At 40.6% G+C, this 17,118-nt stretch overlaps 1 protein-coding gene across 8 annotated transcripts in view; it reads left to right on the top strand.

The window, feature by feature from the left end:
- COMMD10 (COMM domain containing 10) overlaps positions 1 to 13,253 on the top strand; it is a 172,200-nt gene extending 158,947 nt beyond the window's left edge. For 3 of the 8 annotated variants that reach the window (XM_027099644.1, XM_027099657.1, XM_027099648.1), the window contains exon 8: positions 12,957 to 13,252. In XM_027099644.1, the coding sequence (XP_026955445.1) occupies positions 12,957 to 13,091 (135 nt within the window). In that variant the 3' untranslated portion in view covers positions 13,092 to 13,252. Of the gene's footprint in view, positions 1 to 565; positions 1,051 to 12,956 lie in introns of those variants that run through there. The other 5 variants (XM_027099673.1, XM_027099682.1, XM_027099687.1 and 2 more) reach the window with 3 other exon arrangements.
- Positions 13,254 to 17,118: the final 3,865 nt, after the last annotated feature.

The raw sequence follows: 17,118 nt of genomic DNA, 5'->3' as shown, positions 1-17,118 counted from the left end.
ATGAAGAGAATCTGACAAACTAAATCAGGAAAAGAATGGATATGGTTTTAATTAAAGCAGTAGGATTGTTGTTTTAATGTAAAGCATTAAATAATAAACTGTGTGGTACCTAGCCACACTGGCACTTTAGAGATAGGTAATGTTAAATATTTTAATTTCTGGGCCCAAGGGAAAAGGCAGATACCAGGCCTTTAAAGATTTATCTTTGAGGATATTTCGTGTTTCTTTGTAAATACTGATTTTGTAATCAAGGAAAATGCACTGCCCCCTCTACCACCCTCCCCCCTTTAGAAATCTAAAATGAAAGAGCTGGGTGCATTTTAAACAGTACTATTTAGAAATCCTCTTTTACAAATTTGAAAACAGATAGCAAGCTTGAATTCTAATATCCACATAAAAAGAAAAATTTTCTAAGTGGTATATTTATTGCTTATGTGAGTACATTTAAAATACATAGTTACCAGTTACATTCTTTTCTTTCATTTGCATGTTTCTAAACAACACTTCATATGAATTTCTCTCCCTTCACCAACTTTCTCTTTTTTTTTTTTGTCTTTGTAAATAGCTAGAGACCATACAAGCACAGCTGGATTCCCTTACATGATGTTCTCAAAGACTGGTTTCCCTATCACACTCCTGCCACCTCATTGTTTTGCATTGAAGATAAACTGCCAGGTTGTGTTTTCTGAAGGATTCATTAGCTTTCTTCATGTAAATTATACGGTTTATTGCTTCTTATACAATAACAGCCAAGGAAGATCATTGTTTTGAGTACTGGAGTTCTAATATACATTCTCCAGTTCTGTGAGCCAACAGCAAGCAATTGTTAAGAACATTTTTGTTTTAAGGGGAACAAAAGTGAATATCATATTGTTTTTACTGTCCTATTTTTGCTTTATTGCCTGACCTGTTTATTTTTTACATACTTGATGATACTTCTATGTATCAAGAAGGGTCCATGGATACAAAGTGTAATATGTACCTTAGAACACAGAACTTCTTTAATTACATTAATAAAAATAAGAAAGTAGCCACAGTCAATTAAATACATTATGGCATTTGTTTCCTTTAATATAATGAGTGTATTTTGCTTGGGAAATAATATAGGAAAGAAATTTTAAATAGAGCTAGTACTAGTACATCAGCCAACTCCAGTATGAGCATCTCTGTGCACTTTCATTTTTTCTCTGAGTTTAATGATTTAATAACAGTTCAGGTTTTTGTGTGCTTTTTTTTGTACTGAAAATTAATAATGATTCATTTCAAGGTGTGGGAGACAGATTCAGATCATGAATAAAAATAGTTGTAATGAGTGCTAAAGGATTATCCTTAAAATTTTAAAACAGAATGTAAAACAAATTTTATGTTCTCTTTTTGTAAATATGTTAATTTCAGCCAAGAAGATTTTTATGTCTTAGAATTAGTTGAACTGAAGTGCACAATATTTTATGCTATGGATCTATATAAATGGGAGTATGGTTGCCTACAGAAAATAATATCAGTTGAATTTTTATGAATGAAATGTCTGCACTATATTATTTCCAGCGAGAAAGACAGAGTGAGGGAGGAAAGGAGAGAAAGGGAGAGGGGAGGGGGGGAGAAAATGAGAGAGAGAGAACAGAGAGACAAAGAGAGATTCAAATATGACTTCACGTGAAAGAATTTGATTTCAGAAATATCCTATAGTTAAACAGAACCACTGGATTTAAATCACATTCTTTATATGAGGTATCTGAGTAATATGAATGTTAAATGTCTCCCAAATAAATGTTTAGTATATGGAATTTATGCCCTTACTTATTTATATGTGTGCTTTTATGTTGTTGCTTAGAAGGATTAGGTGTTTGGATTATTTCAGAATGTAAGTATTATAGTGGCTGTCCATACTTGGTTGATTTGAAAAGTTTTTAAACTCAAACTTCCATTGATAGGATATCTAGAAGACGTGTTTATAGTATAATGGGATTTGTTTCCATATGTAGCTTGTGGGATCTATCATATTTTTATGCTCTGTTCTGCTGGTCCCCAGAGGAAAGTACCTGACTACTGTAAATATTTTGGTAAATATTCTTTCAGACTTCTTATCTACAAATAAACATACATCATTTCAAGTTGAATTTGTTGGGCCTTCCCAACAGTGACCATATGAATAGGTAGAAGTTTTCATTGGTTTGATGCCAACTTAACTCCCAGTGTACCTATCTAAGTTAAATGTGACACTTCATAATGAAATTTCCTATTTGTAGCTTAAAATAGTGGTAAATAGTTTTCTCTCCATCAGTCTAGTTCAGGAAAGTCTGACCAAAGGCATTGAAGGAAGGACAAGTAAGTAGTAGGTCTAATTCTAACTAAGAACATAATTATTCCTGAAATATATTTAATTCCAGATAATTTTATTTCTTAAGCTACCACCATTGTTATGATACACAAGTAAAAGAAGATATCATTCCCAAAGATTATTAAGGTGTGTGTTACATTTTCATAGAAATAAGGTGGGTGGAGCCATAAGTGGGAACTGAAACCTGCTGTCTTAGCAAATAAACATGTTTTGTATGAGTGCTTGTCATGAGGATTGAATAAAAATATAAATTACTTGTTAGAAAGGAGGACTACAAATAATATTTGCAATTCTCCAATTATTAAATATGATTATTTTTAAGTAAGAAACACCAAAAAAGTCATAAAGGAGTAACCTAAAATCATAGACTCTCAACATCCAGAAACAGCCGTTAATGACATTTTGGTAGATTTTATTGAAGGCTTTTTTGTTTTTTTTCCTATTCATATATCTTTCTCTCCTATCTTTAAGTAGTCCTTCATTTGAATGAGATACACTTTATTTATTCAATCTGTTGTTGGACATTTAGACTATTTCCAGTTTTTTAAAATACTAAAGAACTCAACTGGTAAAGATCATTATAAATAAACCCTAAACCACATTTCTCATTACTTTATTAATATAGGTTCCCAGAAGTAGGATTATTATGCCAAAAGTATGAAGATTTATTTTCTGTTTTTACTTTTTTTTTTTTTTTTTTGTACTCGGGCCTCTCACTGCTGTGACCTCTCCCGTTGCGGAGCACAGGCTCCGGGCGCGCAGGCTCAGCGGCCATGGCTCACGGGCCTGGCCGCTCCGCGGCATGTGGGATCTTCCCAGACTGGGGCACGAACCCGTGTCCCTTGCATCGGCAGGCAGACGCTCAACCACTGCGCCACCAGGGAAGCCCTCTGTTTTTACTTTTAATGGGATTTTATTATAAATATAAAATTGCCTATATTTTTTAAAAAGTGTTTTTTAAAAAGTCTATTTTGCTCTCTTACTCCCTAGAAATACCTACCTAACTAGTTAGAAACATTTGGTTTATATCTTTTCAGATATCTCATGTAAATTCAAACACACACACACCCCTCTTTGTATATGTTTTTATTTATTTACATTTATTTTTTATTTTGGTTGCGCTGGGTCTTAGTTGGGGCAGGCAGGCTGCTCCTTAGTTGCAGCACATGGCCTCCTTAGTTGTGGCTGGTGGGCTCCTTAGTTGTGGCATGTGAGCTCCTTAGTTGTAGCATGCGAGCTCTTAGTTGCGGCATGCACGTGGGATCTAGATCCCTGACCAGGGATTGAACCCAGGCCCCCTGCATTGGGGGTGCAGAGTCTTAACCACTGTGCCACCAGGGCAGTCCCTATTTACATTTATTTTTAAGGCCATTTTTGCATATTGATAAATTGTTTTCTCAAAGGTTCATAACAGTTTATACTCTTACCAACAATAAATGAGAACTCACCTGCCTCAAGCCAGCTTCATCACCCTCTTCCTCCTACTGTACATTTTATTCTCAACATTTTTTTAAAATCTAGGAATGGGTTTGGGAAGAGTGTGGAGTGAGAGTGGGTTGGAGATTGAAGCATCACTAATTACTTGGGATATGTTATGTTGATAATTCCAGAGGGATAGAAGAGAAAAATTTCTTCTAAAATCAGCAAATGTGAAAAACAGTTGCACAGTGTTTAAGCATAAAAGCACTGAAGTCAGACATTTACTTCCTCAACAAATATTCAGTAACTGCCTATAGTGCCAGGAACTGTGTGTATGCTAGACATTATGTTAACAGTGATGAGCAAAATTAATATAGTTCTTGGCGTCTTGAAGTGTAATGTGTTAGTCAGTTAAAAAACAAGCAAAATGTAACAACCTAATTGGGAAAAGAATTTGAAAAAAGAATAGATACATGTACATGTATAACTGAATCACTTTGTTGTACACCCGAAACTAATACAACATTGTTAATCAACTGTACTCCAATGTAAAATGAAAAGTTAGGGGCTTCCCTGGTGGCGGAGTGGTTAAGAATCTGCCTGCCAATGCAGGGGACACGGGTTCAAGCCCTGGTCCGGGAAGATCCCACATGCCACAGAGCAACTAAGCCCGTGCGCCACAACTATTGAGCCTGCGCTCTAAGAGCCTGCGAGCCACAACTGCTGAGCCCGCATGCCACAACTACTGAAGCCTGCGTGCCTAGAGCCCGTGCTCTGCAACAAGAGAAGCCACCGCAATGAGAGGCCCGCGCACCACAACGAAGAGTAGCCCCCGCTCGCCGCAACTAGAGAAAGCCCGTGCGCAGCAACAAGGACCTAACACAGCCAAAAGTAAATAAAATAAAGTTTTAAAAAAATGAAAAGTTAAAAAAAACAAGCAAAATATAATAAATTGTGAATAAGTATGGGATGAAAAATAATTGGATTCTCTTAAGAGAAAATAAAAGATAGGATGAAACTTAGATGGTGCATCAAGGAAAGACTCTCTGAGGAAGTGAGATTTGGGCTGAGTCCTGTAAGATGAGTTAGAATGAGGCAATAGCAGAATACAGTGAAAAGCATTCTAGATAGAGAGAATGGCCAATGCAGAATCTCAGACTGGAAAAGGCTTAGCGCGTTTCAGGAATCAAAGATCAGTGTGGCTAGAGTGTCGTGAACAAGGGAATAGTGGAGTGCTTTTCAATTAGAGAGGTAGCCTGTCACTTCTACCACCTAAATATCTTGCAAATATATCTCTAGGGTACTATCTTTTCCAAGCTACCATCATCTTTGCCCTGGACTACCTTGCTTCCTCTAGCCCCCCTTCAGTCCAGTCTCCACACACAGCTAATATTTTTAAAACATTAATCATATTAATTACACTACCTCCCTGCTTTAAACCCTTCAAAGACTTCCCATTACACTTCAAATAAAATTTAAGTGTCTGGACCCTCAGGAAAGACTAAGAGTCATAAACTAGTTCTGCTGCTTTTTGTGTTGCTTAATTCGCTAAAGTTCAGTTTCCTCATCTTTGTGGTGGGAATAATAATAATCTAAATTACATGGGAGTGTTGTGAAGATTAAATGAGGTCATTCATGTTAAACATTTAGCATAATTCCTGATTTGCAATAATCTTGTAAGTGTCAGCTGTCATTTTCATAATCACTAAGAAAATGACCAGGCTTTCTGTTGAAATTATTCGAGGTAAGGTTTGAATTGAACTAAAATCGGAGAAAGCTTGCTATGAAGCCCCTTCACTTTGAATTTAGTTAGAGTTCCAATAACAGCTCTATTTTATGATAAATAAATTTGAGGATAATGCTCATCTATCCCATTCTTAATTTTTCATTAACAAGGTAATAGGTGTATTATGGGATAGGACCAGAATCAGAAATGCATTTTTTCTATGACTGTGTTTCTACAAAGCTCCTCTGGCTCTGAGGATTCTTTTTCTCTAACTCTATTCAATTAATTTTTATCTTTTCTTACCTTAAACGATGGCTTCTGCACCTTATTTATTATGCCAGGGGTCTGTAAACTATGTCCTGTGGGCCTAATCCAGCCCACCAGTTGTTTTCATAAAGTTTTATTGGAACACAGCTCTGCTGGACAGACTCCCAATCATCTGTCAAAGGTAATGGAATGTCACTCCCGTGACTTACATTATGTGAAATTCTGTCATGCTACCAAAGTCACTCTAGAGACTTTCTCCCCTCTTGGCTTTGAAGAAGCCAGCTGCCATGTTGTAAGAGGGCCTGTGGACAGAACCACAAGACAAGGAACTACGGGTGGCCTGTAGGTGCTGAGGGCAACCAGTAGCCACCAGGAAGCTGAGGCCCTAAGCACTCTGCCCTACAGCCACAAGGAAATAGATCTGCAAACAACTTGTGTGAGTTTGGAAGTGGATTCTTTCCCAGTCAAGCCTCCAGAAGAGAACACACTCCAACTGACTGTGACTGCAGCCTTGTGAGATCCTATGTGAAGACCCAGACTCCTGACCCATGGTAATTGTGAGATAATAAATGTGTGTTGATTTGAACTTCTGATGTTACAGTCATTTGTTATGTTGTGATAGATAACTAAAACAACAGCCATGTTCTTTCGCTTACTTACAGTCATACAGTCTACGGCTGCTATTGCACCACAATAGTAGTTGCAAAAGAGAGCATATACCCAGGAAGCCTAAAATATTTACTACCTGGCTCTTTACATGAAACGTTTGCAGACCCATTCCTTATTACCGTGCTGCTCTAGGGCACCTCCAGAGGAATATAGCAGTTGGTAGATACATAAATCCGTAAGACAGGTGTGGTATATATTTCTGTAGCATCACCTTTATTTTAATTTTTGCCAGCCACATGGCCATCCAACTGGAAATTATATTTTTCCATGCTCTGTAGCTACTGCAGCCATATGACTAGGTCTCACCAGTGAAATGTGAGTGAAAATTATATTCATCTTCACTTTTCTTTGCCCTTTCTATGACTGAAACATAGATTTGAAGCTAAGTTAGGTTTGACTGAGCAGATAAGGATAATGCCTTAAGGGATAGAGAGCAACAAGATGGAAGGAAGCTGGGTCCTTGATTATCCTCGTGGAGCAGTACTGCTGATACGCCCTTGGCAAGCTGCTGCCTCCAGACCCTTACATGAGGAATAAAACATCTTGTTTAACGACTATATTTGGTATCTTTTTAATATAGCAGCGTAGCCTATAGCCTAACTAATATGAGGGTAATATTTTAATTAGCCAGTAATTTAGAGCATGTATATTTTTAAAGAGAGATGAATATTTTACAGCATATAGTTGGAAATACATAAAAAGTCAAAGAGAAAATGGGAAACTTCAAAAAAAAAAAAAAAAACACTGTGCTTGCAGCCTGCGACTTCAGGCTAAACTCTCAGAGCTACTGAGAGGATATATGAATCCCCACCCCCAGTGTTGCTACTTGGAAGGGAAAGTTTAAGAAACCATAGGTGTATGTTGTAAATTTCCCCCAACATCTTTACATACTGTCTTTTCCACTGTTGAGGATGAGGGCCAGGACATTTCTGACTTGTTCAGACTCATTAGTCAGAAGCTGCTCAGAAATTAGAATTTAAGTTTCAAATGAGTCAATTTTGCTTCTCTAAAACTTTGATTTTTGTCATCATTATGCAAATAGTTCTACTCAATACACCAGCCTCATTTAATGCTAAAATTAGAAACACATTAATTTGAGGGATTTTATAGTAAAGCTTAATGGCATTTATAATCTGGGAGAATTTCAAGGATTTTATCATTGCTTCCTTCCCCCTCCCGCCCCCCTTCCCCTGTCATACATACTCTTGAATCTTATTAAAGGTCTTTCGCTTTTGTCTGAAGTGTGAGGTTGTACTAGCTGACCGAAGACCTATGATCCAAATCCAAGTGATGGCTGTTCTCATAGCTTGCTTTGTTTTATTTGAAATAGAAAGTTATTAGTTTTTATTTGAAAAGAAGTAGTCTGCAAAGACAAGAAAGTTGAAGCAGGTCCAGGCTATATAACGGTAAGGAAGAGGATGCTACAGGATTAGAGAAACTGTTCTAATCTCCAAAGCAGGAAAAATAATGAATATATAATAATGTTCCCTTAGTAAAACTAGAGTTCAGTCATTTTTAGCTGCTTTTAATGAGTACGAGAATCTCATTCTATAAATGACTTGGTTTTTTTTTTTTTTCAAAACGGATGTTTTATTATTTTTTTTACTGAAGTAAAATCGCTGTACAATGTTGTATTAGTTTCTGCTGTACAATGAAGTGAATCAGCTATATGTATACCTATATCCCCTCCCTCTTGGACATCCCTCCCACCCCACCCCCCATCCCACCCATCTAGGTCATCACAGAGCACCGAGCTGGGCTCCCTGTGCTATACAGCAGGTTCCCTCTAGCTATCTATTTTATACATGGTAGTGTATTTATGTCAAGCCTAATCTTCCAATTCGTCCCACCCTCCTGTTCTCCACCAGTGTCCACATGTCTGTTCTCTACGTCTGCATCTCTATTCCTGCCCTGAAAATAGGTTCATCTGTACCATTTTTCTAGATTCCACATATATGTGTGAATATACGATATTTGTTTTTCCCTTTCTGACTTACTTCACTCTGTATGCCAGACTCGAGGTCCATCCACATCTCTACAAATGACCCAATTTTGTTCCTTTTTATAGCCGAGTAATATTCCATTGTATATATGTACCACATCTTCTTTATCCATTCATCTATTGTAGGACATTTAGGTTGTTTCCATGTCCTGGCTATTGTAAATAGTGCTGCAATAAACATTGGGGTGCATGTGTCCTTTTGAATTATGGTTTTCTCAGGGTATATGCCCAGTAATGGGATTGCTGGGTCATATGGTAGTTCTATTTGCAGTTTTTTAAGGAACCTCCTTACTGTTCTCCATAGTGGCTGTACCAATTTACATTCCCACCAACAGTGCAAAAGGGTCCCCTTTTCTCCACACCCTCTTCAGTATTTATTATTTGTAGACTTTTTGATGACGGCCATTCTGACCTGTGTGAGGTGATACTTCATTGTAGTTTTAATTTGCAGTTCTCTAATAATTAGTGATGTTGAGCATCTTTTCATGTGCTTCTTGGCCATCTGTATGTCTTCTTTGGAGAAATGTCTATTTAGGTCTTCTGCCCATTTTTGAATTGGATTATTTGTTTTTTTTTAATACTGAGCTGCATGAGCTGTTTATATATTTTGGAGGTTAATCCTTTGTCCGTTGCTTCATTTGCAAATATTTTCTCCCATTCTGAGGGTTGTCTTTTCATCTTGTTTATGGTTTCCTTTGCTGTGCAAAAGCTTTTACGTTTCATTAGGTCCCATTTGTTTATTTTTGTTTTTATTTTAATTACCCTAGAAGGTGGGTCAAAAAAGGTCTTGCTGTGATTTATGTCAAAGAATGTTCTTCCTATGTTTTCCTCTAAGAGTTTTATAGTGTCCCATCTTATATTTAGGTCTTTAATCCATTTTGAGCATATTTTTGTGTATGGTGTTAGGGAGTGTTCTAATTTCATTCTTTTACATGTAGCTGTCCAGTTTTCCCAGCACCACTTATTGAAGAGGCTGTCTTTTAATGGGAGTATGAGAATCTCAATTCTATAAATGACTTGGGTTTTTAATTTTTTTTTTTCTTCAAAGGAATCTAGGTAAAGGAAAGAAGGGGAAAGCAATTAATAATATTTTTAATAGTTACATTTATTTCTGAAACTGAGTATTAAAGAACACAATACATCCTTCCTGCATTGTTTAAGGAAAAGTCAATAATAAGGTTTTTCTCATCTTTAATAAATGTAGATTTGCTGTGAGGCGTGGGGCTCAGTGATGTCTCAGGGTCTTTCCCCATGTCTCCTTGCTTCTGAGATAAACAGATTTTCTTTGTGCTCTCTTTCTAGTCCACAGTTCAGATTCTTCCTGCAGGTTCAACCAGGCTACGTATGAACAAAGCAGAAAGCTGTCCCCAGAAACAGGCTGCTCTCACACTTTAGCATTGAAAGTTTCAGTGTTTCTCCCCATCCAGGAATGCAGTTTTGCTTTGGCAGCAGAGCACAGGAATTTTCCAAATGATCAGAGATAGTAGTGACTCATAACATCCCAGACCACGTGCTCCACTTTGCAGTCCAGCCTCTCTGTTACGTGCTGATGTAAGTAGTCCTGTGAACGTCGGGGTATTTAAGAAATACTGGCTGAACGAATTAATGGAGTACATTAATCGTTTTTCTCCCTCTGCTGCTTTTATTTGCACGGTACCATCTGAATTCTTAAAAACAAACAAAACCATCATAAACCTAGATTTCAAATGGCTTTAGGTGATCCACTGCGGAGGATCACCTAAAGTCACTGAACCTTTCATTCACCAATGAAAGGAGAGATATATGAGTAGAATAAAAGCCTGATAACCTGCCAGATTTCTCCTATCCAGAATGCTAGAGCAGGTTCTCCCACTGCTGTGAGGAGATTTATGGTGGTCATGACGTTGACCTAGATATGCTTCTGGTACTGATGCTGCAAAGTCTGAAAAACAATCACGCTCCTACCAAATTCGGAGGAGATGTATGTGACAGGGTCAAATGGAATGCTCCAGAAAGGCATCGGCAACATTCTGATATTGAGATGTATGTTAAGTATGGACAGATTTTGTGAGCTCATTACCCAGGTTTTAATTTCCTATTGAAAAATTTGTCTTGATTAAGATACACATACACACACTGCCTACAAAGAGGCTTTCCTTACTGGTGTGGGTAATTCAATGACAAAGTTTTAGAAAGAAGTCTCCCCTTACATGACACAGATTGTTCCAAGTTAGCATGCATATATAGACTGGACAAAAATCTGAAAAAGTTCACATAGATAATGCAAAATGCGTTAAAAAAAACACGTGTCCTATCCAGCTCCTCCGTGTGCCCACACAGCGGCCCCCTGACAATGACTCACCCATCCCCCCTGCCCCTCCAGTTTGCCCTTCTGACACTGTGGGTGTCCCAAGCCTCCTACGAACAGTGGCATTCCCTCTGCGGCTGGACACATCTGGTCACTGGCTGGAGCTTACTTACCTGCCAGAAAGTTGATTCCTGCTCTCCCAGTGACTGTAGACCAGCTCTGTCTTGGGAAAACCAACAAAGTTCTCCTCCATCCAGTAGACTTCAACTACCTTCTCTAACCAGGTATGAACCCCAGCCTTGAGATGGTGGGGGGATCCCCTTCCAAGTTCAGTCTTCCTTGGGCTCTCCCTCAAACCTGTGGTACCCTATAACGTTTTTTGAGAAGTAAAAAATCCTCCTGTAATTAAATAATTACTCCTTATTTCATCAGCTTTCTAAGACTAAATTACATGTGTTTCAGGCTTTCCTAAAGAAGCCACGTCTATTTCATAAGCTTCTCTGTGTAGGATTTCAAACAGAGCGTGTTTGTGGGGAGAGGGTGAATGTTTCATAGGGGACAGAATGTTTCTATTTCTTTACCTACTTTCCTACTGTCTCCGTTTCTAGCTCCCTTACATCTTTTAAGGGAGACTGATCTGCCATTCTGTTTGGTTAATTATAAAGTATTGGTTGATGTTTACCGATGAGCAGAGTGCTATAAAAAGCCCACGTTTGTGCAGGGGTGACCCTCTCTCGCACTCCCTGCTTTTGCTCTGTGGGTTGGACTTGCCAGAAGCACCAGGGGAAGAGAGCCTAGCCATCTTTCTCTACCTCAGAAAAGCATCACTGCTTTAGTTTTGTGCCATGTGGCTGGCAGCGACTAGTGATGGTCCAGAATTTGAGCCGACGCTGATGTGTGTGGGGTAGGAGGGTCCTCCTCAGGCCTTAAGAGTGAACCTCGCACTCTAACCCAGCCTGATCAAGCTCTGAAAGGTAATAATAAAGTGTTACTTTGTTTCTCATTTGCTATCAGTCTTTCTGTATGCAGCTCCCTTGGGAATGTCAAGGGTTGAGGAGTGATTGGCAGGACAAGATTTGGGTGTTCGGAGGTTCTCTAGTCAAGTGCCATTAAATGCAATCACAATTTCTCCTCTGTCCCTTTTCTTAGCAAATCTGTCTTATTTTTCAGTGGTAAACATGTGTAGAGAGCTATGGACAAAAATATCAAAGGCGTCATTCATACCTCAACTCTCAAATGGGCACTGAGTAACAAGGCTTTAAAATCAGTGACTGACTCTCTCTGAAGAAGACCAGCTTGACATTCTTAATAACAGAATATACACTTCTGTGAAAACAGAGGGGAGATGTTGCTAAGTCAGTTTCAAAGGCCACAACAGACCAATGAGACCAGTTCAAGGGAGGATGGAAGTTGACCTCACATTCACCACTTCCTCTGTATTTCTGAGAACTTGAACTTCAGCCTCTCCCTCAAGCTCCTTAGGAAGCTAAAGAGGTATGGAATGTACCTTTGGTAGACTGACATGATTCTGTCTTTTGATCATTTGCTGAATTTGTGGAAGGAAAAGAAGGGTCGAAAACTGGCCTTCTCTCTTTCCAGGCTAAGCGTTGACAAAGCAACACAGCTAAGGAGGAAACTGAGAAGAAGAGAGGACGAGATATTAATTGACTGATCAAGTTACCCTTACATGCTCCAGTAACAGATGTCCAAGCCACTTCAGGGCTACCTTTGCGCCTCCTTTTCTAAATGTGTTTAGTTATCTGCAAGTGGGGCTGATTCACATCATATGAAACCCACAGGATTTGCTTCAGGCAGGGGAATGATTGAATTAAAGACTTCTTCCCATATGTTAGTTTCACCCTGAAGTATTTAACCCATACCAGTGTGAATCAAAAGCAGAGCAAACTGATTTTGCAATGCCAGTTGATTCTGCCTCAGTTAACCACTACCTTGTGCAAATCGATGAAAGTGCTTATTGGCTGAACCTCATCCACATTTAAAATGTGTTATAAGCAGGAGAAAAAAAATTTCTAATTATGTTAGTGACGTTTAGTGTTAAAAAACATGCAACACAGTGCTTGGTGTCAGTTTATTAATCTCTTGTAAAAATAAAATACAGTGTGTGTATGTGAAAAAAAAAAAAAAACACAAAAAACATGCAACCTTTCAGTTCCGTGCAGGGGGCTCTGAAATGTCCCAGGATATGTTCAGAGTAATTAAACTTGCTTGCCTTTTTCTGCTTCTTCAGGACTGCCGTTGTGGGAGAGGAGTGGCCGATGGCAGGAAGTTCCTCTCCCAGACGAATCAGCATGTCCTCAATTTTCATCCCCTCCAGTTGTTCCCAGCTTCCTCCCCATATGAATCTGTAGCAGCCCCAGGGTAGGCAGAGTGGGAGCCGCAGATGACCAGGAGCTTACCCCTCATGCAGAGAGAGACACCTCAGACAGATTCAGACCTCGGATAGCAGTGCCCACAGTGTCCAGACAGAGCTCTGCTCTATTCTGTGAGGTTTCTGCTCCAAAAATACAATAAATCAATGAGTAAGTAAGCAGTTGCTTTGCATGCGTACCCAATTTCTTCATTTATTATTTTTTTTAAAGGGAGTAATGGAGAAATGAACGGACAGAGGATTGTGAGAATGTGTGTATGTTAAGGTGTTAAATTTAACAAAAAAATGGACTTTAGTAACCCTATGGTTATCATATTCACACGGGCAAGACCCTAGCTGGGCAACTCTGCTTTTTCATTCATTCATCTATACATCTGTTTATCCACCAACGGTTTAATAGGCCGGCAAGTGAGGTCCTCTGGAAGCTCCTTGGGTTGATAACACCATAAAGGCATTGCCCCAGGGCCTCAGGAAGAGGCTGATCAGGGGGCCAAGGGGCTCTCCCTACTGACTCCTCTGCAGCTTTCTGGCTGAAAGATGGGGAAATACCAGTGGGGCCCCTTCTGAGGAGCTACGGTCTGTCCCTGCTTGGTCAGACACATCTTTACCTTAAGCTTCAGCTCCTCACTTAATGTGACCATCAGTAAGTAAGTAAAAGAGTACAGGTCTGGTAATAAAGACGGATTAACTGCCTGCTTTGTGCCAGTTCGTGTGCTAGGTGTCAGGGATTCAAAAGAAATAAGACAAGGTCTCATGTCTTCGGCCTTAATACCAGGGGAACATCACGCAGCTTGGAGCACATGGAATACTGAATACAGCTAACAGCCATGCCCATTGGAAACGTGAAGCAGTTTACAGTTTACAAAGCCCTTCATACTCCTCATCTTACTTGATCCTCACAGTATTGTTGTTTGGTAAATTGGACAAGCATTATTTCCATTTTGTAGATGAATAAGCTGAAACGGAGACATCTGAGTCACTAGCCTGAGAGTACACAAGTTGTGCTCAGAATGCTGACACCCGGTTTAAGGCTCTGTTGATGTCCATTTTTGCCTCTTGGCAATAATGGTTGGAATTCCTTCCAGTTCTTCTCCTCTACAGAGAGCACCATGTCAGGCTTTCTCAGTGGAGGGCACTGGGCGGACAGTACAGGAGGAAGAGGCTTCTGCAGGTCCCACCAGCTGCCCCATTGGTCACCGGTGTAGGTGTGAGGGCATCAGGTGGTGCTCTGCCCCAGCCAGGGGTCCAGAGCACCCAGTCCTCCGCAGCCTTGCAGCCTGGCGTGGCCTGGTGAGCGCTCTCCCGTGGCTCTCCCAACACAGACACTGCGTGTCCTCTCCAGCTCCTCCGTGTGCCCACACAGCGGCCCCCCGACAATGACTCACCCATGCCCCCTGCCTCTCCAGTTTGCCCTTCTGACACTGTGGGTGTCCCAAGCCTCCTACAAACAGTGGCATTCCCTCTGCGGCTGGACACATCTGGTCACTGGCTGGAGCTTACTTACCTGCCAGAGAGTTGCTTCCTGCTCTCCCAGTGACTGTAGACCAGCTCTGTCTTGGGAAAACCAACAAAGTTCTCCTCCATCCAGTAGACTTCAACTACCTTCTCTAACCAGGTATGAACCCCAGCCTTGAGATGGTGGGGGGATCCCCTTCCAAGTTCAGTCTTCCTTGGGCTCTCCCTCAAACCTGTGGTACCCTATAACGTTCTCATCTCTTAGAGTTACTGTTTTATCACAACTTCATAATTCTTTATGTTAAACTTCCCCTATTTAAATCACTGTTTGGATTCTGTCTCCTGATTGGACCCTGACTGACATACTCACCACCTGTTGGTGTGCGGTCACAGACAAGGTACAGGAAATAGTTAAAGTTTCTAAAGTGTCTTATGGGCTGGATCTTGTCATCTGTCTTTGATCACTGCAAGCACCTGCCTACTTTGATGCCTGACACATAGAAGGTCCTGAATAAGGACTGAGTAACTGAGCACAGTTGAAGTTAATTTGAACACCCCTGTTTGATGGAAGTAATAGCAGCCCACAGAGATGCAGGAAGGAGCCTGAATTTATTTGTGCATGTGGTTATCCACTCATTTGTTCAATGAAATTGATCAAATTTCATTTGGGAACACCGGCGTTGGCTCCAAGGGCAGGTCAAACAGCAACATTGACCCTTAACTGGGAGACCAAGTAAATGGTTGCCTCAAGAGGACAAGCTAAAGAACATTCTGGAAGACTGAATGAAAACATGAAAAGACCCAGAAGGAACTAGGGGAATACCAAGTGGTCTAACCACTTGTGAAGCTCAGAGAAGGTAAGTGACTTACCTAAGGCCACAGGGCCCCTTCTTGGTAGAGCCAGGAGCAGAGAGCAGGTCCCATGGTCCTCAGTACAAACCCTTAACCATTGCATTGCATTGCTTCTTCAAGTGGGGCGGGAAGGGGTGGCGATACAAACTGCCATCTCGGGAGATGGGGGGAAATGCCCCGACAATGGTTGTCCCTTCCCTAGTAGCTCAGAAGAGTCTGGGGGATCCAAAAAATTCTGCTCATGCTGTTACCCTTGGAAAAGCAACTAGCAGTCTGTCAAATACGTTGAGTTTGGGCTTTGACTCTCCTGAAGGTAATCGGCCACCTGTTAATCCGCAGCATCCCAGGCTTTTGGGGCAAAGCAAAATGTTCTTCGTCCTACCCTCCTCAAAGCATTACTGAGGTTTCTCTGAGGTGGTCTTACACCCGCACGTAAAGCCTCTCCAACATCTGCTGCTTAATTGTCCTAAAGATCTTCCTTATCATGTTGGTTTACTTAGCAGGACATTTTGCTATTTCTGATCAGATGTTTGTCCAGGGGACCAAGGTATGGAATCTTTTATTAAGTGAGGGAGCGCCAACAGAGCCTGTTCCACGTGCTCCTCTGGAGCTTCTCCAAAGCATGACTTCTAGCTTGAATCCTACAATGAATGTATGGGCATATGTGACATACTGTGTCATTAATTTTTCACCAACAGATGGGTCACGTATGAGCCAAGGGGGAATGTGGATATAGCAAGAGCTGTGTGAGTTAAGTCAAGCCATGTTTAGACTGTCTTTGTTGGCTGTCACTGGGAAGGAGCCTATGCTGATTAATTGATTTTGGGTGTGCATACACCTCTGTGGTGGGAAGCAAGAGAAAACAGGCCTGCCTGTGAGCGTCCTGGGAGAGGCCAGGTTCTCTGGAAAGAGTAACAGTGAAATGCGAGTTGCACTTTGCAGGCTGGCCCTGGCTGGAGAGGCATCTTGCTGGGAATTGCAGGTACCCAGGAAATAAAATGTTCCTCACTAGGGACTCTGTTACAGTGAGGATGGCGCTACTTGCCTGGCCCAGTGAAATCAATGAGGAAGGATGCTGCCAGGATTTACAGATGCTTGGGTTGTGCAGCTAGCTGTACGCTTCATAACCTGGGCTTGCTCCAAGAGCCAGTACTGAGGCGCTTCCTGGCTTCATGATTTCCTTCAGGGCCACTGCTTTGCCTCCCTCTCTCCACCCCTGACTCTCTCAGTCCTTGCATACGTACTGCTCTAGAGATCTACGGTTTCCTCCGGGAATACAAGCATCCCTCAGAGGTATTGCGGGTTCACTTCCAGATCACCACAGTAAGGTGAATATCACAGTAAAGCGAAGCACACACATGTTTTGGTTTCCCAGTGCATATAAAAGTTACATTTACACTCTTCTGTCGTATATTGTGTGCAATAGCATTGTGTCTAAAAAAACAATATACATACCTTAATTTTAAAATAACACTGTTGGAAAAAAGGCGCCAATAGACTTGCTCAGCACAGGGTTGCCACAAACCTCCTATTTGTAAGAAACCAAACAAACAAACAAACAAAACAAAACTGTGAAGCTCGATAAAGCAAAGCGCAATAAAATGAGGTATGCCTGTACTCTTCTTTTGTCTTATTTATTCAATCAAGAGGCATGTGCTAAGCTCTAGGAATACAATAGCTCTTCATGGGACTTCTTTATTAGCCAAGTCTTCAT

The sequence above is a fragment of the Aethalodelphis obliquidens genome, unplaced genomic scaffold, assembly GCF_003676395.1.
Source record: "Aethalodelphis obliquidens isolate GAN/ISIS:26980383/991018 unplaced genomic scaffold, ASM367639v1 scaffold4, whole genome shotgun sequence".
NCBI lineage: Eukaryota > Metazoa > Chordata > Mammalia > Artiodactyla > Delphinidae > Aethalodelphis > Aethalodelphis obliquidens.
Note: the sequence above shows the minus strand (reverse complement) of the source record. Positions and strands in the feature narration are given on the sequence as shown.